The sequence below is a fragment of the Egretta garzetta genome, unplaced genomic scaffold (genome assembly GCF_000687185.1).
Source record: "Egretta garzetta isolate BGI_Z169 unplaced genomic scaffold, ASM68718v1 scaffold39, whole genome shotgun sequence".
Classification (NCBI taxonomy): domain Eukaryota; kingdom Metazoa; phylum Chordata; class Aves; order Pelecaniformes; family Ardeidae; genus Egretta; species Egretta garzetta.
In genome coordinates this window covers 3,751,027-3,772,935 of record NW_009260945.1, presented here as the reverse complement: position 1 = coordinate 3,772,935, position 21,909 = coordinate 3,751,027, and the positions used below count along the sequence as shown (strand labels likewise).

The following is a 21,909-nucleotide window of genomic DNA, read 5'->3' as shown; positions in this document are numbered from 1 at the left end:
CCCAAAGGATGCCTTTTCGCAGCATATTCCTCCCCACCGCCGCCTTCCCTTTCCCAAAGGCTGTTAAATGTCTTTATTACTCGCCCTCCCTTCCCCCCCCCAGCCCGAGGGGTGACTTTTAAAATGTATCATTCGCCTTCTCTTTTTCCCGTTCCCGAAGGGTGACATTTAAATACAATGGCTCTACAATCGTCCCCGGAGACCAAGGGGTAGACTATGAAACCTTTAAAAGGAAATGCACAGGTAAGCTCCCTCGCGATGGCTTTGGCACCTGACCGCGTCTTCTTGCTGCCCGGTGCAAGGGGGGGAAAGGATGGGAGAAAATGGGGGTAAACTGGAACGAGTGCTGCTGCTGCTGCTGCCCCGCGCCTGCCCTCTCCTCCGCCCAAGTCGCTTGAAGTCCAGAGTCCGGCCGGTCCTTTGTCTCATGCGCCAGACTTAAGGTCCTTTGGGCTTCCCCCCCCCCCTTACACAATTTTTCATTGCTTCTCGGTTATAAAGAAGATAAACCGCCCGATTAGCAACGGTCTCCTTGTTGAGCACCGCGCTTTCAAAGCGTTGCTGAAGAGCGACAAAAGATTCGATTTTTTGTGGCTAAAAAGATGCCGACCATACAGAGCATTTCGCAACAAAATTCTTCTGTCAGTTGTGTTCCTAGCGCTAAAGTAACTGCAGCTCCAAGGCTTGCTCAGATTTTTTTTAAGAGCGTGAAACCCGAGCGGGGAGCGGCGGTGGTGCCGAAGATCGGCTCGAACAATACGGCACGGGGAACAATCGCGTGCGTGGCGTTGCACGACCGCAACAGTTGCGGCTCTCGGTTTAAACGCGGCAGTTGATCGTTTAACCATGGGGTGTAGAATATTAACAGGAGAAAACACAGCCTGGGGAAAATGACAATAAATTGAAGAATATATAACTTCATCTCATCTTAACTTTTGAGGTGTTTTACCAAAGCGGGCTTTGATTTTCCTCAAAATAACTTCGGGGGGGGGGGGAATTGTGCAGCTTTTCCCCCTGTTCTTGGCGGCTCTTTAACAACGTCCTTAACACTAAGTGGCACGAGATACAAAGCGTCTGTAACTTGTACTGGACTATGGCAGACAAAGCCTTCCTCGCTCATCTACTTACTCTACAGTCAAGTACCAGGGTTAACCTGTACTTGTAGAATTCTGTATCTGTTCAGCGGAGGAGCTGCATGTGGAGGGGTCTCTCAAGGTGGGGTGAGTTCTGGAGGCATCGCGGTCAGAGTCCCGCAGGCATTGAAACGCTAGTGCCTGTCCAAATTGGTCTGTCAAGTCCTAGGGCTGGGCTCTATTTTACCGAGTTGGAGGGGAAAACTTGCAGTAACTTGGATGAGGACAGGGCTGGACTGATATTTATCAGTCAATAAATATTATAGGAGAAAAATACCTTCTAGTCCTTGGAGAGTAGCCACTAAATCAGGAAGGTTTAGTCGGCTCTGATACGACATTTGTGGTGGGGTCTTACTAGGATTACCACGGCTGCTCAGTTCCAGCTGTTCTTGAGCCCTTTGCAGGGAAAATTCTCAAAACCAAAAAGGATCCTCTTGTAGTTGATGTCAGAAGAGCTGACACTCTGTAGTAGTGCAAGAACTCCTTCCCACCCAACTCTTCTGGACGGGCAACATAAGGAAAAAGTAATTCCCCGGCATACAGGGAAACCCAGGGCTCAGCACGTCTGAAGTTCGTGCCAACGTTATCTGAAGGGTTGGTCGCTTTCTTGGGACATCAACAGCTTCAGTATCTGGGTGCCATGTTCTCTGTCTCCCCTTGTGGCCGAGATAACTGAGCATCTCCAGACATCTGAGGCTTGCAGAGGAAGCTTCCCCATTTATTTTCTCTCTTTGTTTTCAGGGAGTCCATCCCTTAGGTTGTCTGAACTGATTTTTAATGTTTTGTCTGGAGCGGCACCCTCTCAAGAACAGTTCCCTTCTGCAGCGAGGGGAATACTTTTATCGAGTGGCTAAGTGGGCAGAGGGGCTTTGGCGGAGAGCAGCGGCCGGTTGGGCTGGTTGGGATGCATGTAACAGCTCATTGAGGCACACACTGCACTTTGGCATATGGCCAGTTTTGCTTTCTTGCCATCGTTTGCATGTGCCAAACCCTTATTTATAAACAGGGTATTAAAAGAGGCAGAGTTTAAGGACACCTTGTTTTATAGCAGCAAAATGCCAAGTTGGCCCCAATACCAAAGCATTTTTACAGCAAAAAGGAAATTTTGCATATTTTAGGCATAAACCTGGTAAGGGAAGAGTTAAATAAAGGGCAGCTGTGGGGTAGACTGCGGCCTATTGTTAGCCTTTAATGTGGAGCTAACTCCTTTGTAGCTACAAAATTGCTCCTTTCCCTCTTCCTTCTCTCCCTCTTCCTTCCTGTACCTGGCATGGGCTGCTCCTGGGCAGCCCAGAGGGAAGAGGTTATCCTCGGACCTACCTCTGGAGCCCAGCTGCTGGAGGCTTAAAGAACTAGGCCAAGTCAGTGCGGGGTGCTTGGCCAAGTGCTGGAGAGGACCTTCCTCCACCCCCAAATCACAGTGCAGCAGTTGGGGAAGCCAGAGATGCAAGTTTCCGTGCCTCCGTCTGTGCTGCAACCCTTCGCCTGGACCACTAGACGTAGTCAGAACACAAAGCTCGTGCCAGCAGTGAAGTTAGAGCTTTCCTTCCCGTCTGGAAGAAAGGTGCCAAGCGTTACTATGAGATAGAGCTGGTTGGAGGATTTCTACAGAAACAAAGTCAATAAAAAAAAAAAAAAGGGTAGGAAGGAAGGGATGGGAAGAGCTGCCAAATATTATTCCTTCCTATTGCTACATCTCTTCCCTCCTGGTCCACACCCCATCTCCTTCTACATTTTGCTGGAGGGGAGAAGAGTTACTATCAATGCAAACAGCTTCAGAAAATGTGATTAAAAGATTAAAAAAGCCGGCATCAGAATAAACTTCCTTCCTTGTTTTGAATTCCTGTTTTGTGAAAAACACGGCCCTGAAAGCCACAAGTGCTGCAGCTGCCTCTGGTAGAAGCTGAGAGTAATTTGATGGTTGAAGGTGAGAGGGGGAGCTGGAATGGAAAACCTCAGCGTGCAAAGCGTCACCAAGCCCCTCCATCAGAGCTCGCTCTGTTCTACTTTCTCCGCCATCTATTTCGGTGCTGTTCTGAGCGGCAAACATCTGTGTCCCCCGCTTTCTTTAATAACCATTCTTATTAAAAGCACCTTCAGCGTGCGGTACACATTGCTCCCCTCCAGGGCATTAAATTACAGAGCAGGCGGTGTCAGTGTGTGCTAATTCGTGTGGCTTTGAGACCAGGGAGGTCTTTTGTACCTGTTTGGAAGACATTTGCCTGTGGTGGATATCCTGCCTTGTGCAAGGACAGAGGTTAGGAAGGGCTGGAGGGGGTTGTTGCTAGCAGGGCTGTATTTTTGCTTTTTCTTTCCCCCATACATAACCCTTTTCATGCAGACCACGGCCCAACCCATCACTGATTCTGCAAACCTCCTCGGGGCACGAGCGTGGTTTGACGACAAAGGGAAAAAGCAAGAAACTGAAATTGCTTCCTTTAATGGAAGTAGCAGCTCAGAAAGACCATGTTAGAAACCAGCTCTCTGCAAGCCTCCAGCAAGGCTCTGTGGGCTGCCGTTGAAGGAACACACCGAGGTGCTGAGCTCCCGGGGCAGCGAGGCCCCTGCCCGAGCCAGGAACTGCTGCTGCACCCGCTCTGACTTTTGCGGCTTTCATTCCTCCCCGTGCTCTGCCCTCAGATGGGCACTGCACATCAGAGCTACGCGTTACATATCCCGGGCTGGAGGCTTTTTCTTCTAAGCTCTTTACTAAGCTTTGCGTACTAGCAGAAAAGTTTAAGGAACTGCATAATCAAACTGTCATCCTTTTCCCATCCCACCATTTGGGGACGGCAATTGCCGCTCTTAAAAGAAGAAAACATGGAAAGAAAAGCTTCTTCAGTGCCCTTCTGTTCAGGGTCCCAGGATTATGCTGCAAACACAGCCTGATCCCTCGACTTTTGCATATCCGTCGCTGCCATGCTGTTGCTGTCAAGGTCTGTGTCAAGCCACAGGACAACTCCGAGGCTTTGGCTTGAAGGTTGTAGACTCCGCTTTAGTCTCAGGCAGTAGTCTTCTCTCTCCTCCAAAGACGAGCCCCAGGTGTGTGAGCACCTCGCCCCCAGCCTATCCCAAAGTAAAGTCAAGGTTTAAACCACTGGCACAGTAAAGCTTTTCCTTATACGATTAGGAGGTGGCCGCTGGTGGCACCTCCTCTTGCAGTCCTGCGTATGTGACTGCATCGGCCTTTGTCTGACCCAAAGAGGGGAGACCAAAGTTGAAGACGTTAATTGCATCAGGGTCATTAAACACAGTGCAGACACCCCCTGTGTCTTCTGGCTAAGGACTGTTTTGGTTGGGCTTAACAGCACAGATTACCTCTGCATTAAACAAGGACTTAATTCAAGGCTTTTGATCCATTTTACTTCACAGTTACAGCTCTTGCCTCTGCAGATGGCACGGATCCAGACGTAGCATTAATTTGGTGTTCAGGGGTACATGCCATCAGTACACTTTAAAAAAAAACCAGCTGAGCTGGTGGATTTGAAGCCAGAAACACAGATAAGAGTTGAAGGTTATTGTACGGAAGGATGTGAAGGCTCGTGGGTTTGTTTTTTTCGTTGTTGTTTTTAATTTCAAAGTCTCATAACTGGGCTGGTGATGCTGTTGCTGAGAAGAGCAGAATGGCATACAGCTAAAGGTCCGGTCAAAATCATCCACTTAAACTTTTGCCTGTGTCAGTAATACCTGACTGCGCCGGCAGCTTGCCTCGGTTTCCGCATTACGAAGCAGCAGAACGTTGCACTGTCTCTGTCTGTGGTTTACTTTAACTTTTTTAAAGTGTGCATTCTGCCATGAAGTAACAGAGAGGCCGGAAGACTCTGTTTCCCCCCGTGCCACATGTGAACCGTTGTTTTTCAATGCATCTCTGACAAAAGAAATAATGAGCCTTTTATTTGGAAAGCCCCCATCCAGATAAATAATTGCAATGACAGCATGAAATGGGATAGTTTATTCATGTGTCTGAAAAGATCAAACCAAAACCTCGCTGTGCATTCAGCATGAGGAAGAACTGAAAATCTTTGGTCTGAAATAAATACCCTAGAAAATCATTTCTGGTTGGCATAATGTATTAGGAAGAAAATAGAAATAGAATCGGCTCCTAAGACAAATGCAAGCTCTTTTGGGCTTATGACGATTGCCCTATAAAGCCTGGCCTGTATATAAAATTTAGGAGCTAAGAGCTGAGAGATCACCAAGATTACGTTGGCACCTTAGGTTGTAGGAAAGATTTATAAAAATGCATGAGGACATATAATGAGATAGGTGCTTATCTGTATTTGCTACATCTTAAGTTGCTAAAATGGGCTTTGCAAATGAGTCTCCTACTGCTTTTGTTTTTCCTCTTCAATGTTCGTCTTGCCAGCTTTCCCTTAACGTCTATTTAAAGGAAGAACTGGGGCCATGGGTGGCTTACGGGAATTCCATGCGGTCTTTGCAGCGTTTCCCGGCCCCTGTGCCCTCCCTGCTCGCTGTGAAAGCCGTGCTCTTGGGAGGGCCAGCTGAACTGGCACGTGCTTGGTAGCCACCTCCCGGCTGGAGTTGTGGCTTAGCCTGTCCCTTGCGATGAACAGCAGGTTCTTTTAGGGAAGGGTGTCATTAATTTTTGTGGGGAGTAACTCATCAGGTCGAGTTCTGTGCTGAAACAGTAATACTTCGTGTTCAGTTTAGTTTTGCATAATTCAAATAGCATGGCTGTGGGGCAGTGTTTTACCATTCCGTGTTAGGTAAAGAGCAGCGTTAGATCTTTCGCGTGCCCTTTGTTTCGGGGCCTGCCTGGCCTTTACTTCTGGCTGACTAAGGCAACCGTTCCTTCCTTCAGGGATGGGGAACAGAGATTAGCTGGATCCCCAGTTTCCTCCCACTCTGCACTCCAGTATACACCCAGGTCAGGAGAGAGACCGATACAGACCGTCACTGGGGTAGCAGCACCTCGTTCCGATGAAACGCTGCAGGTGGCTTCACTGGGCTGGAGGAAGCTGGAGAAGCCAGTGTGGGGTCATCATCCCCCTGCCCTTGTGTCCTGAGTACCCTGCACTCCCGTCAGCCACCCCGGGTTACATGGGCAAGGTTGGTGCCCCAGCTCCAGCATGCCCTGTGGTTATGGTCCTGAGGTCAAATGTTTTGTATTTGTCTTAGATGACTGAATGAACGTGTCTGCATGGTGCAAGGCAGCACTGCATCAGAGAGACACGGGCTTCAGTGCAGGGTTAAAGAGGGAAAAACCAGCGTAGTAAGAGGTAGGGAAGGTTTTCTGTCTGCCTACAGGGGTGAGTGAAGCGGTGGAAAAATGACAAATTAATCTAAAATTAATCCAACTGAAACAAACAAAATGAATCCCTCATGAAAGCTGTCATGCACTACCAGTAATTCATTGTTGGCCAGAACGCAGCAGCAGGTCATTCCATCAGCTGCCTCGTGTGACCTTGAGTTAGCAGGCAGGTAAAGCTGGGAGCCGTGGCCTTATCTTGGCACCTCTCTGGCTTGGCCATTCAGAGCTGTAAGACTAAGAACCGTGAAGCTTTTGACAGTGTATTTCTGTCCTGCAGCTATTATCTTTTACTGATGAGTCAGTGCTTTTTAATCTAATGGGGAATTTTTTAGTACAGCTGAACCAAAGGGTTTGAGTGGATGAAAAAGAGGAGAATACCATCAAGGAAATCTCTGCAGCTTGGCCTCGAGCTTTGTTGACAGCCAAGGGCAGCTTAATCAGTATATTTGGAAAATCCTGCCTACTGCTAAGTAAGGGGTTTGGAGGAAAATACTAAGTGATGCTCATTAAGGCATTCATTGTACTCTTCGTTGTTTGTGTAGCCCTATTGTCTTGCTGTACAACCATCGTTAACAGAGTAGTGATATTAGTAGGAATTAACATCGTTAATTTCTGCTGTTTGTAACTTGTGAGCTCTTCTCAATTAAAGCTGCTTTTTCCCTTCTACCCAGATCTATTATTTGCCTCTCTCTGCCCTGAAATTCCTGGCTTAGTGACTAGGAAGGTGGTTGCAATAGAGCTAGGCAGGATTTCCTCTTTCCGAGGAAATCTGCTGTCTCTCTCTGATTTGTTAGACTCCCCCCAACACCCAACAATTCCTAAAAACACTCTAAGTGTGTTCGTGTGTGTGGATATGAATGCCTTGAGATTTCCAGGGGAGTTGGCACTGATGGCACTGATGACTTCCAGCACAGCGAGGTATCTGGTAGGGTAGAACCACTTACCCGTGAAAGAGGAAATCTGGGAGTATTAAAGAACTTGTGTTTTGATCCCGCTATTGCTCTGAACATGCTTCAGACTAATTGTGAAACTCAGCCACTTCTGCTCAGGGTTTTTGACCTGCAGTTGGAGGGGCACATACCCAGGGCTGAACTAGTGCTAAAAATCTCCACGTCTATCCCTGTTTGAGGAAAGAGAGACCTGTTAATCGCTAAGGGCTCCAATTCCCATGCCCTCCGGGCTTTACCTGTAGCTGCTGAAATGCTCCTCAGCTGCTACAATTCACGGACTGGCACATCCAGTTAAAGCATCGTGTATTGGTAGCTTATATTAAATACACAGGACTGAAAACTGGCAGCCGAAGAGCCCTACTGTGGGGATGCAACCTCCACGGGGAAGCAGGAGGAGAAAGCCCGCAGCTCGGGTGCAACCCTTCAAGCCCCCACAGGTAAACCTGCCCCAGGTAAATTCCGCCCAAGGTAGTGACTCAGAGCCCCACATCTAACCTCAATTGCTCATTAAACTTACTGGACTTAACATGATGAAGTAAGAGTTGCTCACAGTCACGGAGTAGAAGGTGATCTAAGATAAAAGTCCACATGGAATTGCTGGGTTTGGCTCTCCCATGCCACTGATGGAGCTGCTTTCAGGCAGGAGGGGAAAGCACTCGAACTCTTCTGCTGAGAAGCAAATCCTGCTGCTGCCAGTGATCTGTGGGTTCATGTCAAATTAAAGTTCATGCTGACAGATAAATTCCTTCAACCTCCTTTCTACGTTGCTATGGAAAAGCACTGCAGAAAAACTTGGAATTCTTCACATTCGTTATATTTTTGCATTGTCTTTATAATAAAGGGGCATATTCCAAAGCAGTCTTCAGGATCTGTAACAGCCTTTGCTAGAAGGGGCAGGGATGAAAAACCTACGTGCTCCAGGTGGAAAGCAGTGGGTCCATGGGAAGGGCTGTGACACGGTTACAGTGTAGTAGGGGCCAGGACTTGATGACATTAAAGTGCCTTCAGCACTGTGTTCCCATAGGAACCACAGTACAGTTCTTAGCAGAGCGTGGCCTCCTTTACTGTCAGATCTGGGAAAGCAAGGTTTTTTCATAGAACTGTTAATAGTAACGTTAGGGGATTTACTGTCTCTCTTCACCTTGGGTATTTCCTGGCTGTCGGTTCATTTATGGTTCTAATCAATCTTGGGAAGAGGATTTACTGTCAGAAACAGGAGTCTCTCCGTGCGTTTCGTGTACTTGCCAGTAATAGGGAATCTGAGAGAGAAGTTTTGTTTGCCTGCGCTGTCGATACACGACTCTTATTCTCCTTCCAAAGATCCATGTGGATTTTTCTTTTGAGGAAGATCTCTTTCTTTCTCTTTGTTTCAGATTTGAAATCATTAGAGGAGTTTGTTTTAAACACTGTACTTGGCTTTCACACCCCCCTCCATACATTTTCCATTTTTCCCCAGGAGTCCTCTGTCAGTGGCAAAAAAGTAGGGGGAGAACAAAATAGGGAGAGCATAGGGTGGGGTTTTTTCAGACTTAAAATCTTATCTTTTATCAAGGGGCAGTTGTCTTTACTTACACTTTGGCAAAACAAGGTGTTAAAGAAGCTTTGAGATCTATCAGCTTTCAGAGAACATCCCACTTCGGTTGCATTGATTTCTAGCAGCTTGTTTTCTGAGGATGAGCAATTTAGAGATGCTTCTCCCCTATCCCCGGAGCTCCTGGGGCTGTCCTGACCATTCACGGAGCGTGCTGTAAGGGATCCAAGGATGGGGCTGTTGGCAAACATTACTACACCTGGGGCCTGCGTTTTCACCTGGCAGTTGTCAAGACAGCAAATAACTATAAAACACGTTGAACTGGTCACAACAAGCGTAACCAGGATTAACACGATTCTTTTCAAAGAGCTCGTTTGTTCTTCTATTTTGAGTCATCCCCTTTAATTTAAACGGTTTTGAGTGACCTGTAACAGATGAAGTAGCTATCATTAGGTATATTCCACGATTGCACAACTGTCCATCTGCTCTGCTTTTTCTGCACAATCCTGGTTGAAGGCTCCAGTACCGTGTGGCTGAGGGTATCAGTGGATGGTATCACACGCTTTTCTAAGTGCCCGTGGTCATGAAGGTGTCCAACTGCCTCGTTTGATGAGTCACCCTGCAATAAAGGAACAAAGTCTTCGAGACAAGGAGTTTACAAGGTTTCTACACATATGGCCAGACTAAATAACTCTTAGTCTGGCGTGATATAGCAGAAACCAGCTGTGAAATAAAGATCAGAACAGTTTTAAAATCCAAGACCTTTGGAAGGAGTAGAAAAGCACATCTGGGGAAGTAATTGCAGATTTTTCTTTTGCTCCTTCTTCTCCCCTCCTTCTTGTAAACTCATACCACAAGTGAGCCAGAAATGTTGCTGAAGGGGAGGAAAGGATCAGATTTGTACAATGGCCAGTTTCTGGGTATATGTTATAAAATGTGACCCAAATCCTGCTATCCTGTAAGAAAGAAAAGCTGGGAAATCACTTTCTTCCCTTCTTGACCAGTGACCTGCCAATGAATGATCTGGGTGAATATAACAGGTTAGCTCTGTGCTCTCGAGCTGGCTGTTGACTGTATTTTAGCCATTTCCAAACTCACGAGCAGCACGCTAATGTGGCGTGGGGTTGCTGGCACAGCCACATTCCCCCCAGTAACTCAGAGCACCCCAGGGAGAGGCAGACCTAAGACTGGCAAAGTGCACCTTGCAATTGGAGGGCATGTGAGCAGAGCCCCGGTATTGTCCCCTTAATCCAGAACGATGCTATTGTAACACAGGATCAGTGCCCTGACTTGGTCTCTAAATTGAGAGCAACAGTCTCACCCCAGAAGATGGCAAGGCAGGGATGTTTCTGTTTTCAATCACTTTACCCTTCTTGCTTTACCTCTCCAGATGATGTTCGATTGTTTGGCTTTGTCCGATTCACCACCGGCGATGCCATGAGCAAGCGAGTCAAGTTTGCCCTCATCACTTGGATTGGAGAGGATGTCAGTGGCCTGCAGAGAGCCAAAACTGGGACCGACAAGACTCTGGTCAAAGAAGTAGTACAGGTAACCTCTTCCTTCTGCTTCTAACCACCAGTTCTCATCACTTCTAGCCCTACAAACACCAGCAGGAGGTAAGAGAGGGGGAAGGACTGGATCATCCTTCAACTTAGTAATTAATCCTTTAAAAAGAAGATGGTTTCCTGTTGCCTGTCTTCCTACTGGGAAGACTTAACATCTGCCCGTTGAGCGCTCTGGCATAAAGAAGCCCCTTTGAGCTTAAGGCTGTCTTCGCTATTTCACAAAGAGGGAATATACACACTCCTCTCCTTGTGACCATTAAGATGTTTCCCATCTCCTTCCTTGATATGGAAGTAACATAATACTGAATGGCAGAGAGCAAGGCAGTACTAAGTTAAGCAGGTAAAATTCAATAGAAAACCCCACGCCCTTGTTTAAATTTTTCTCTGGAGGCCTTTTGTCTCAGCACAATGAATTCATGGACCTAATCAACTAAAGTCTGAAGTCCCTATCAGTACCAATTAACTAACAGCTCTTAATAGCTAACTAGATTTGAATAGTCTTCTGTTTGGCTTTGGGCGTATCAGGGAAAAAGAGAAATGTGCTTAGTACACACCTTGGAAGGGCTTCCCTTGAATTTGCCTGCCCCAACTGAGCTTATAATTTAACTCTCAAAGCCTCCCAGGGCACTCTGAGCCGGGCTTGCTCTGTTGGGCTCCAAGTTCAGTCCAAGCGAGTAAAAACAAGCAACAGCCGTGGGAGAAGTGAGTTGTGGAAGCCTGCAAAGAACTGCTGCCGAAAAGTTGACTTTAATGGAGAAGATGCTCATGTTTAGCATGTTTCCTCTGAAGAATTATTTAAAGCAAGATTTGCTCTTTCAACTAAACCCAGGGCCAGCTCTCCGGTGCCTGAGAAATGGTCTTTCTTAAGTGCTTGGAGAACAGGCTGACCATTGAAATAAACTCTCTCAATAATTGTGTTCTTGCCTACGTAAAGAAAGCTCCCAATCAGACAATATGAAGGGTGAGAATGAAGTTTGTATGATACAGAAGATTATATTTAGATAAGAAGCATGAAGAATATAATAAATTCGTATCCTTCCAGAAGATAAGCGCTGGTGCTAAGTCTTTCAAAATGACAGCTACGCAGAGGGGTCCATTCTGAATAGAAACTTTTGTAATGACACCTGAGAGACAGGAAAGCAAATCTCTGTTCATGTGAAGCAGCTGAAACTGTGTAATTGTAGCTGAAAATGAAATTATAGAGTACTAATGAATGATTCATGTAAGAGTCACTAAGCCCAAGATTTTTTAAAAAATCTGTTTAGACATTTTATTCCTATTGAGTTGAATAGCATTCCTGAGTGCTGCTCTAAGATCTGTCCCTCAGGTCTGTTACATATAATTTGCAATTTTACTTGTTTCATCTTTGATTAGTAGTCTGTAGGAGTTAATAATCTGGTGGAACATTAACCATTCTTGGCTGTTACTTAAAAGCTTTCATATTCCAATTAATCTGTACTAAAATATGAAAACAATACAACTTGTGCTTAATACACTTTTACTGAGCAACCATGTCTATAACCCACTCCAAAGCATTTCTGAACGTGATGTCAATGGTCATCTCCTGTGCAACTGAATCCCTTTGAGTGGAGTGGGATAAAGGCAGAACTATTTTCTTTTTATGCATGTAACCTTGCAGATAATCTGTCAAAACAAAAGGGGACAAGCAAGTCCAACGGAAAGTTAGTGGAGGGAATTTATCCCAGAGCTGTTTCACTCTCACTAGTTCTCCTGACCTTCAAGTACGTTCCCAGTCACCCCACTGCTTCTGATTTTTACAGAGATGATTTGAGATGTGAGTTACACATGGAAAAATACAATTGGTTGTTGGCAGTAATGATAAACTACAAGTCTGACTCAGTGTTGGTTCATCATTTTGAATAAGTAGTACCCTAAAGTGGGAATTTTTTTCTTGACAAACCCTGAAGAGAATCTGGGCTATTGATGCACTTTGGCTCTCCGCAGTCTTAGTTGCGTACGTGGCCCGTAGGTGCACTTAGCCTGTGCGGCACGGATCTCCTTCCAAGGGAGTGTGGCACAAGGAGGCTTTTTGTACAGCAGATAACAGCTTTGATTTTGTGATCTATAGAAGTGATTGGTTGGGATTCCAGAACAACAGCTCTTCAGTTTGAGAAGCCCTCGGTAAAACTTGAGGGGCTCTCACGATCTTGTATTATTTGCCAAAGCTCACTGTGGCTCTTTATTTAAGACCAAAGCTCCAGCGTGAGGGGAGGCCTGCTTTATATTCTCTGCTGCGCTGTAGATGCATTGATGAGCTACGGTTGAGCTCTGCTCAAAGCCAATAAACGTTGTTCTTCCGCCGAGACACTCAAAGTGAAAGTCAGCTTGAATACTGCCTAGCAAGCAAAACCCACCGTGTTGCATCTGTAGAATAAAGAGTGTTCACACATGGTGATGATTAACAGTCTCCTAGAAGCACCTGCCATAATGAAAACGTAAGGGACATTAACTGTTGAAGAGTAGATTATGGGCTTGTGAACAAAAGGGTGAAATATTATAAAGCAAGGAAAGGAACTGGGTTGCTCTCGCTTTTGTATTCCTCCCTTGGAAGGGGGAGCAGGTGCTGTGAAATCTGTAGGGAGGTGGCTTGGGAAGCAATGCTCATAGTCAGCGGAGGAGGTTGCCAGAAAATCTCTCAGGAAGAAAGGACAATTGATTTTCAGATGTAATAACTGTAAAATTACAGGGATGGATCTCATCTGGTGTAAAAAGCCACAGTTGTCATGATCTATACTAGCTGAGAATCAGGTCATCTTGCTTATTTGGGACTATCCTTATTATGACTTCAGTGTTGTTGGAAAATGTGTTTTGCATTTACTGTATTTATTTTGGATTGTAGAAAAATGCATTTTGCATTTAAGGAACATTCAGTAGGTTTTTTTTTCCCCAGCCACTTATTGTCCATCCTTTCCTCTTTACCTCAGCTGAAAATCTTGGATCAAGCCTGTGACCTGGTCCAAGTAGTTCAGCTGAGAGCAGGTTAGAAGAAAGGCTGGGATGGGGAACAAGTATTTATCTATATCTTCTTAAGGGTATAGCTAAGTACTAATGTGTGGAGACTTTCCTGTGCAAATGGAGACATGGAGTAGGGTGATGCAGTATCCCATCTTTTCTCCACTGAGCTTCTGTCTAGGCCAAGGGCAGACCTAGGGATGGGGGGTAGTAGCACACAACGTCCCATGCTTTGCTTTGCAGACTGTTGTGTAGGATGTTTGGGAGTTCATTTCTGGGGTACAGTCTAAACCTAGATCTAGAATGATCTAAACTTAACACCTGGGGAACTTTATGAAGGATGACTTAGACTACAAGGCTGCATCTATTTTGTCATTAGGAGGAACGTGTCTTACCTTGTGCACATGGATGAACTGGCAGATGCTTACGGTGACCACACAGGCAGCAGACCCTGCAGCCCTGTGTCCTCTGCCTGGCTACAGTTTGGTCACCGTGTGCCACTAGTTGTCACGCCAAGGTTGTACCCAGCTGCCAGTAGATACCAGCTGAACGGAAAGGCTTTGGGCATATTTTCTACTTGGCTAAAAAAGAGATCATCCAAAGCTGGTCTTAAACTCATGCTTTATGCCCCTGGCAGTAAGGATGGTTCTGCCTTTTACCTCCTTTACATGCACAAGCTGTGGCTCATTCAGCCTTAGCACAGATCCATCCAGGAGACTCTCTGTGCTCTGAGGCTGTTGCTTTGACCTCTTTTATTTCAGAAGCCCAAGAGAAACAGGTCGGTCAGCTTAAGCCCAGAAATCAAGGCTATTGTAAGCTGCTTGTCATGGCTAGGAATGGCTGCCAGCATGAGGTTCAGTTCAGCCATAAAAATTCCTGCAAGGTGAAACCTGGCAGCTGTGGGGTTTAAGTACAGGAACGTCAGGCCTTCCAGTGAACGGCCCCCTCATTTTAAGGAGAGGTGGAGGGATGATGTTACGGTGCTTTTCTTTGAGTAAGGACAAGCCCAGGCACAACTCTTGTGGGGCTGGGAGTGGCAACCGGTGCTAAAGTGGTCCAGTTTTGATGTAAATGCTGAAGAACTGGAAACAGGACTTGGTTTCCCTCTGAGTGTTGCTTCCTCTCTGTGAAGTTGTTGCCCTCCATGACTGCATTTCCTACCAGAAAATTTCAACCCTTCGTTAGGTAGCGTGGAGGTCGTCTTCCTGATGGGACTGAATTTCCCTGCAGGGTTGTGTCAGCAAAGGGACTGCCCAACCTTTGCCAGTTCATCTTATTTTCCACGCATTTTGACTCTTCTCTGTTTTCTTCAGCGCTCCTGCCCCCACAAAGTCATGTGCTCTTTTATTTGCCTAAATCATATTCAGGGTAAAACAGCTCTGTTTCTGTGAGCAAATATTTGTGGCATTTTATTCATTATTATTTTTGGTGAGGAATTTGCCTGGCTTTAGTGATGTCAACAAGTTTACTGAGTTCCTGCTTTGGAGCTCATGGCCAGATCTTTTTTTGTTCACCTTTCTCTTTTTCTCTGGATTTCTCTCTGCACTGATGCTGGTACCTCTTGAGGGAGGACCCACTTACGGGGTTACTGTCCCTGGTTTTGGGGCAGATACAGCCCACGTAACTCCACGTATGTGCTTTACGTTTCTCATGTTAGTACAGTAGCCTAATCAGAAGATGGTTTAATAGCTTTGGTAGAAGCAGTCAGAAAATCAAACTCATACAGTAAGTTATGTCATGGTGGCTTTGAGACAGTCTTTCTCAGGAGAGTGAGCGAGATCCTGCTGGGAGGGCAAACAGAATTGTTCTTTTTGACTATTTTTCATATTCTGGTTTACTGTAATGACCATACCAAATGGATACAGATTTACAAGAATTCCTAGTCCTGGTCTAGAGAAGGTGGTAACTTTATAAGTAACTTCTTTGGGCCCAAATAATCAGCTTCTCATAACCCCACATCTGACACACAGCCAGCCCTGTGACTTTTCCAGTGGGATGCAGCACAGATAGGAAGAATTTGCAGATCAGCTGAAATGTAGTTCCCATTGCTGAGAGATGTGTTTGCCAGAGGTTTGGGCTGGCTTCTCCCAGTGGCTGGAACTGGTCCATCTAAAAATTGGCAAGGAGTAAATTTGAAGAGAGGGCTTTTGCTGATAGCTTGGATTCCGACAGCTGATTGCAGGATCGGGTTTGGTGTAGCCAGGGTAGAGTGGAGGGCAGTGGTACTGCGTTGCTACAGACACTTGTCATTTTATAGCTCTCCTTGTACTCACGAGAAACCCTGCTAGAACATACCTTTGCTGCAGCCATAGGACATGTCTTTTCTTCCCCCATAACCCCGGGTCTAGGACTCATACCATGCTGGAAAAGAAACATGGGAGATGTCATCTCCTCTGTACTGCATCTGCACTGCATATAAGATGACCAGTGGATGGGAGTGGTGACATTAAGGACAGTGGAACTGAGGATTCTGAACATCAGCAAAGGCTGCTGCAAGCCCCAGCGTAAATAAAAACAGCAAGAAGCTGCTCAACTACCTGGCACCGTCTCTAGCTGCTAAGAACCCAAGTGTCTGTAGATGATACAAGGATTTTCCTTCTGGCTGCAGGCCTACCCATGCTGGGATTTATAAGGGCCTCTGCAGGCCTTTTTGGTAGTTATCTGCACCAGACATATTTTCCCTTGGCCAGCTTAGGAAAATTTTATGGCCCCATATGCTAAACATTCAGGGCCTGGAATAGGAAGAAAATCTACACCCTTTTTTTTCCCCCCATAAAGTTATCTGGAAGAGGAAGGCTGGACTGAGCTTGTGGTACAAATTTCATGCATCCCAGGGAGAGATGCAGGCTCACTTTTTGCAACCTGACCTGCATGGTTGGAGCCATTTCTGTAGGCAGTGTCATGTGGAGGTTTATACAGGGGATTGGATCGCAAAACTGTGACCCCCTGCTACTCAGGCACAAAGCAAGGCACGTGTTAGATAGGTGTGTTGAAGAACCATGAGTAACCCTTACTTTTTATGTTGTGTCCAATGATTTGAGAGGCAAAGCAAAGAGACTGTGGTCACTGTTGTGTCGCGAGAGTGATAAAGATAAATGGCATCATTGTTTTTGTTATCTGGAGGCTGCTGGTGACTCTGGGGTGAATACAAAGGCTGGAATTCACTCCTAGGGCTTGCTGCGGTTGTAAAAAGCTTGGGGATAGGGGGAGGAGAAGAGAAAAGGAAGTGGAGGATGTAAAATACAGATGCATGTCAGCAAAGCGAGGGCCCAAGCGTCAGAGTTATGCACTGTGCCTTAGGCGGCTGTAACTTCTGCAGTTCTCTTGAAAGGCATTGGATACTGGTATGTGTGCGAGAAGAGAAAGCAGGGACTTTCCCCACCCCAGTCTCTTAAGGGCAGAAAGAAAATCTGGTGGCAGAGCAGAAGTCTGGCTGAAGTCTGATGCCTGTTGGCTTTGCTTTTAGCCGTTAGAAGCTAGGATTTTTCCTGGTGCTTTGCAGGAGCCGGTTTGCTGTGATCGGTTATTTATAATTGCAGATGACAGTCATGCCAAATCAAGACCATTGCCTGGTCTAGCTAACATCAGGCCCAATTAAATCAGTTGGGAGTAGTTTTACATTCTGGCGGTTTCAGTGGGGACAAAAAAAAAGAGTGAACTCTGGATAAGATGGCCCTCAGCTGAAAAGTGCTGCTGTTGATCATGGGTGCCCAATCTCCTGATTTGAGAGCTGGAGTCCCTCCTGTCTTCCTGCCCTGATGACACAGGAGGCAGTTTCAACTGTCTCTAAAATACTTATATGTCTCTAAAATACGCCTCCCTTCACCTTATGATTTGTGCCCTGAACAAAAGCTCAACCCCAAATTGCTCTAACAGTGAATTCAGAGGGATGAGGGAGGCTATGGCTGGAGAAGGTCAAGCAGGGAATTGAAATCAGGCATTCCAGGCAGCAAACTCACCAAAAGCATCTTCTCCCCTTGGGGCCAGTCTTGATGAGACATCGTGGTGGGTAAGAGCTGGTGCGAAGAACCAAAGAAGCCCCTGACAGCACCTGCCAGCAGAAAGGAATAAAGTGAAGAGTTATTAATAGCAGTGACCCAGATTGCATTCCGAGGGTACAAATCTGGCACAAGAGGTGGCCCCATCAGCTAAAAGGATATTTAAGAGTGGCTGGGAACATAACCCATCTGGCCACTGCTAGGGGGAGATTGTTCAAACCCTGCAAGGTGTCTTGGTGGGATTGCCATGAAATAGTGGCTGGTGCCCACAGATCATCACCCAGGAATCATCTGGATAACTGTCTAGTTGAGAAGATACTCGAGTAATTGATTATAACTACTTTGTGGTACATATAATTTAGTTCCCCTCTCTTCATGCATGAGCGCACTTACAGTTTTAATTTCAGAATCAGCTGGATTCTGCAGAGAAGGCATTGAAGGAAACCCTCCCCGCATTTATAAAATACACACACTTTTCATGGAATCCCTCTCAGAAATTATTTTATGGGCCTGCCTCGGTTCTCACTAAAGTCAGGACAAACACTAGCACTGAAGTCAGGCAGCCCTGGATAATCTGCTTCCTGAGTTGAGGAAAATGCGTTGAACCTGTTAGTACACAGAAAAGAAATTTGAAAAAGGCTCAGCTCAAAAATCATGTAGGTAGCACACCTCGGTGAGCATCAAATAGTTGAAAATCATTTGTTTGGGCTTAGCAAGACCTGAGCTTTGCAGAGAGCTCACACAGGAGATCTGGAAGTAGGACACTTGTAAGCGTGACCAAATCTGATGTTTTGGGCAGTTTGCCTTTTCATTTCCCACCTCAAAAAAAGGGATTTTTTTTTTTCTCTTCATAAACAGTTTCTTTCCCATTTCCCCTGAACTCTGCTAAGCCATGGGCGAGTGCCTGTCTGTCCTCAAACCAGAAAAGCCCAGCATTGAAGCGTGGAGCAAAATGGTGCTGTGAAGCAGTTGTTATTTCTTAGGACTTTGTGTAGCTGCTAATAAACTAAGGCAGAGCAGACAAGGCTTCTGGTAGCTGCTATAAGCTTCCCACCCCCCCGCCCCAAGCAACTCTTCTGTAGTGAGGATTTCCTACAGCATGAAACAGGATCAGCCGCAGCCTGGGAGACTGGCATGGGGGAGGGAGCTGGTTTGCTCTCCCTTCCGTCTCTTCCACCGCATGAAAGAGGCGCTGAGGCGCTTTTAAACTGAATCCTCCTCCACCCCCTCCTTTACCCGACTCGGATCCCAAACTGAGACCCTTGAGAGGCTGCCAAAGAAAGAGCTCTCCCATGGCTTAGAGTCTGAAACCAATTAGAAACCCCCTCTCCACGGTTGTGCCGGGGCTGTTCCAGCGCCAGGGAGGTGCGGACAAGATGACTGCTTCCCTCTCAAAGCATCGCCTCGTTCTCCCAGGCAGCCTCCGTCACCTTTTGGGGAGCTCGCTGCCCAGGGAGCCAGGCATTGCAGCTTTCCTCAGGCATTGCAGTAGGGCTGTTGGGATTTTAATTCATTATTTTTTGTCATCAGTTTGCCCCCAGCCCTGCAGAGTGCAATGAATGGTTGTGTTTTTCATGCTGTCTAAAACCTCTATGGGCTGGGGGGAAGGGAAGGACACATGCAGCGTTCTCAGTTGTGGTTATGCAGAGAAGGAAAATGCTAAAGCAAGAAGCAAACGTGCATGTTTGCTGAAATATCTGTGCACACACATTCATGCCACCCTTGCTAGGCAGGAGGGACAGCCCCCACAAAGGAACAAATCCCCGACTGTAGTGGCACGGCCGTGACAAGTGCCCTAAAGGCACCTTGGGATCCCATTCCCAGCGATCTGTCCTGAGAAAGGTTTTCTCTGTTCACAACCTCACATCCCAGCACGCTGCCTAGGGCTTGCCCGGCTCCCCTAAGTTGCAAAGAGCATTCAAGCAGCTAGATAGCCGCCCTGCAGGACACAAGTGTATTAATAACGCGTGTCCTTAAAGGTCACTTTGGATCATTAGACCACAGAGCACATAGTGGAGCCTATTAACAACACCAGCAGCCTGTCTCGTACAGTATCTTTGTTGTGGCCACGATGTGTATTAGCTAGTTAAGAGGAGGAGTCAGTAAATCTACTGAAGTAGACTTACTTGCTCCTGGTACCATCTGCGTGTTGCTCAGTCTTTGATCAAAGCATCCTCCCATCAGCTGGTGGGGTATGGTACTGTAGAGGGCTGCAGCATAGCACTGTTCTCCTTGTTTTGGGAGAAGGGGTCCTAAAAAGGACCAGGGTACAGACAGGGTTCGTGACTTGCTAAAGATTATGCCGAGTGTCTGCGGCAGTTAGAAGGTCAACAATTTTGAGTTTTTCAGTTTTTATACTACCTAGGAAACTTGACCTAACCTAGCCGGTGCATTAATCGCTAGGAAGAGTTGTTGCATAGGGCAGGATTGGGTCTTGCAACGAGTGACTGTAGAAGTAGAAACATAAAATTTCTCCAGATTACGTCTTGGGTTTTGCCATCACTAGTTTTCTGTCTCATCCATGGCTTTCTATTTATCATCCCTACCACAGCAGATAAGGGTTTACAGCCCATACAGCCATGGAAGCTGGATAACGCTGCTTTATTCAGGTACTTGGAGAAGTATCCCCTTTTTTAACAGGCTTTTTCTTTCTCTCTTGCAGAACTTTGCCAAAGAATTTGTGATCAGTGACCACAAAGAGCTGGATGAGGAGTACATCAAGAACGAGCTGAAGAAAGCAGGGGGAGCTAATTATGACGCACAGACTGAGTAATCGCACGAACCTCCTGGCACCATCACCTGGATCTCAAAGGGAGGGGAAAGGCACAACAAACTAACACGACCGAGAGATGAGGCAACTGAAACCCCCAGCTTTCTGTGTCTGCACCTAAGAACTCCCTTCCTTTGCATACAGCGGACTTTAATTTTCCATTCCATCTCATGAAACATCCTTCTCTGGGGTTCTGGGTTTCCTCCCCTCCTGTTTTTTTACTCATAACTCTGTCCATGTTCTCGCATCTGTGGAATTTAGGTTTGGCTCTGCTTTGGTCCTATTCAGCATTGTGTTTGTAGAGGCTTGCCATTGCGTCCTTCTTCATATGCGTGCATGTCTGTGTGTTTTAGTTGGGTTCAACCTGGTCTCTGAGGGGAGAAGGTTTTGGGGGAGTTCTGAACATCGATTGCTTTAATTTTTTTTAATTTGTTCTCACTGATATTCTTGGGAGTAATATTTTTTGCTGTTCTAGGCTCAGATCAACTTGAGTTGTCTTCACTCAAACTTTGATTAAATTGTCTAAGCTTAAATGTCCAGCTGAGATGTTATCTAACAGCTTAAAAAACAAAGCGAACAAAAAAATTTCTTTTAACTCTTAATAAATGGGAATAAATTTGCCTTAAACATTGCTTGACAGTTGCTATGCTATGTGCTGCATCTCTACCCCTCCCTCTTAAAAATAAGAACGAACATGATCCAAATGTGGAGGTTTTGTGGTTTTTTGGAGGTATGAAGGCACAGTAAAGTGAGGCGCTTAGAAATGTCTGGACACTTGTTCACTATTTTGTGTACATTGGTCTCTGGGTTTGTATTTGACTTTCCTAACGCTGGGGCTCAGGAGGTGAAACTGAAATGCATAGATTTTCTTTTTAAATGATGTCTGCAAAAATAGCAGCCGCTGAATCCTAGCAGCCTTCTCTGCCCATGTCCCCCCCTGGTTTTTTGCAGTTAAACACAACATCTTCAGTTATTTGGGGCCTTCAGGCAGTGAACCATCCTGCAGCAGTGACCGAGGGATGGAGCAGGGCAGCTCTGTCCCAGTCGGGATGAAACATTCAGCAGCAGAGGCTCAGAGATAACCTGGGCACAGTTTGTTTGGTACCAAACTGTTTGTTTGAGGGGCTTCTTTGTATGGCTTTTTTTTCCATCAAAGGTAATTGTCCCCAGAATTGTGTGTAGGGGGAAACTGTGTTGTACTGGGGCTTGGGAGTCAGTGCTATAAACCCATTACAGAAATAAATGTTTTTCAAGAACAGTTCTCAGCGACTCTGTTGTTCTTTTACCTTCCCTGCAGCAACAAGCCTATATTTAGGAGGTCTCTTAATCCTGGGTGTAAGGCTTTGAGCTCTTGCAATCTTGGGGCTATTAGGAGAATTAAACACTGGCTTAGATGTAAAATGATCTCAGTGCCTGCAGCCCTCGTCTGCTTGTCTCCGCTCTGAAAGGCAGAGGTGACCACAGTGCATCTGACACACTTTTTGTTCAACAGCTCTACATCTAAATTTCCAGCACCGAAATGCCAAGTGGGAATTGTAATTAGGTCAAAGAGAATTTCACACCCACGTGAAATAAATGTAGAGAGGTCAGGAACAGATTTGGGAGCAAGAACGACACTTTCAGAGTGAAGTTTTGTGGTTTCCTGCACAGAGTTACATGCGGAGTTACAATTCTGGACTGAACTTACCAAAAGTTGCCCTGAAGGACGGGAAGTGGT

The 21,909-nt window shown here is 46.1% G+C and overlaps 1 protein-coding gene across 1 annotated transcript in view; it reads left to right on the top strand.

Annotated features, from left to right (window-relative positions):
- COTL1 (coactosin like F-actin binding protein 1) overlaps positions 1–21,417 on the top strand; it is a 23,931-nt gene extending 2,514 nt beyond the window's left edge. Inside the window, exons 2-4 of the mRNA XM_009647210.2 lie at positions 161–243; positions 10,277–10,434; positions 20,085–21,417. Of these exons, the coding sequence (XP_009645505.1) occupies positions 161–243; positions 10,277–10,434; positions 20,085–20,195 (352 nt within the window). The 3' untranslated portion in view covers positions 20,196–21,417. The remainder of the gene's footprint in view (positions 1–160; positions 244–10,276; positions 10,435–20,084) is intronic.
- The last annotated feature ends 492 nt before the right edge of the window (positions 21,418–21,909 follow it).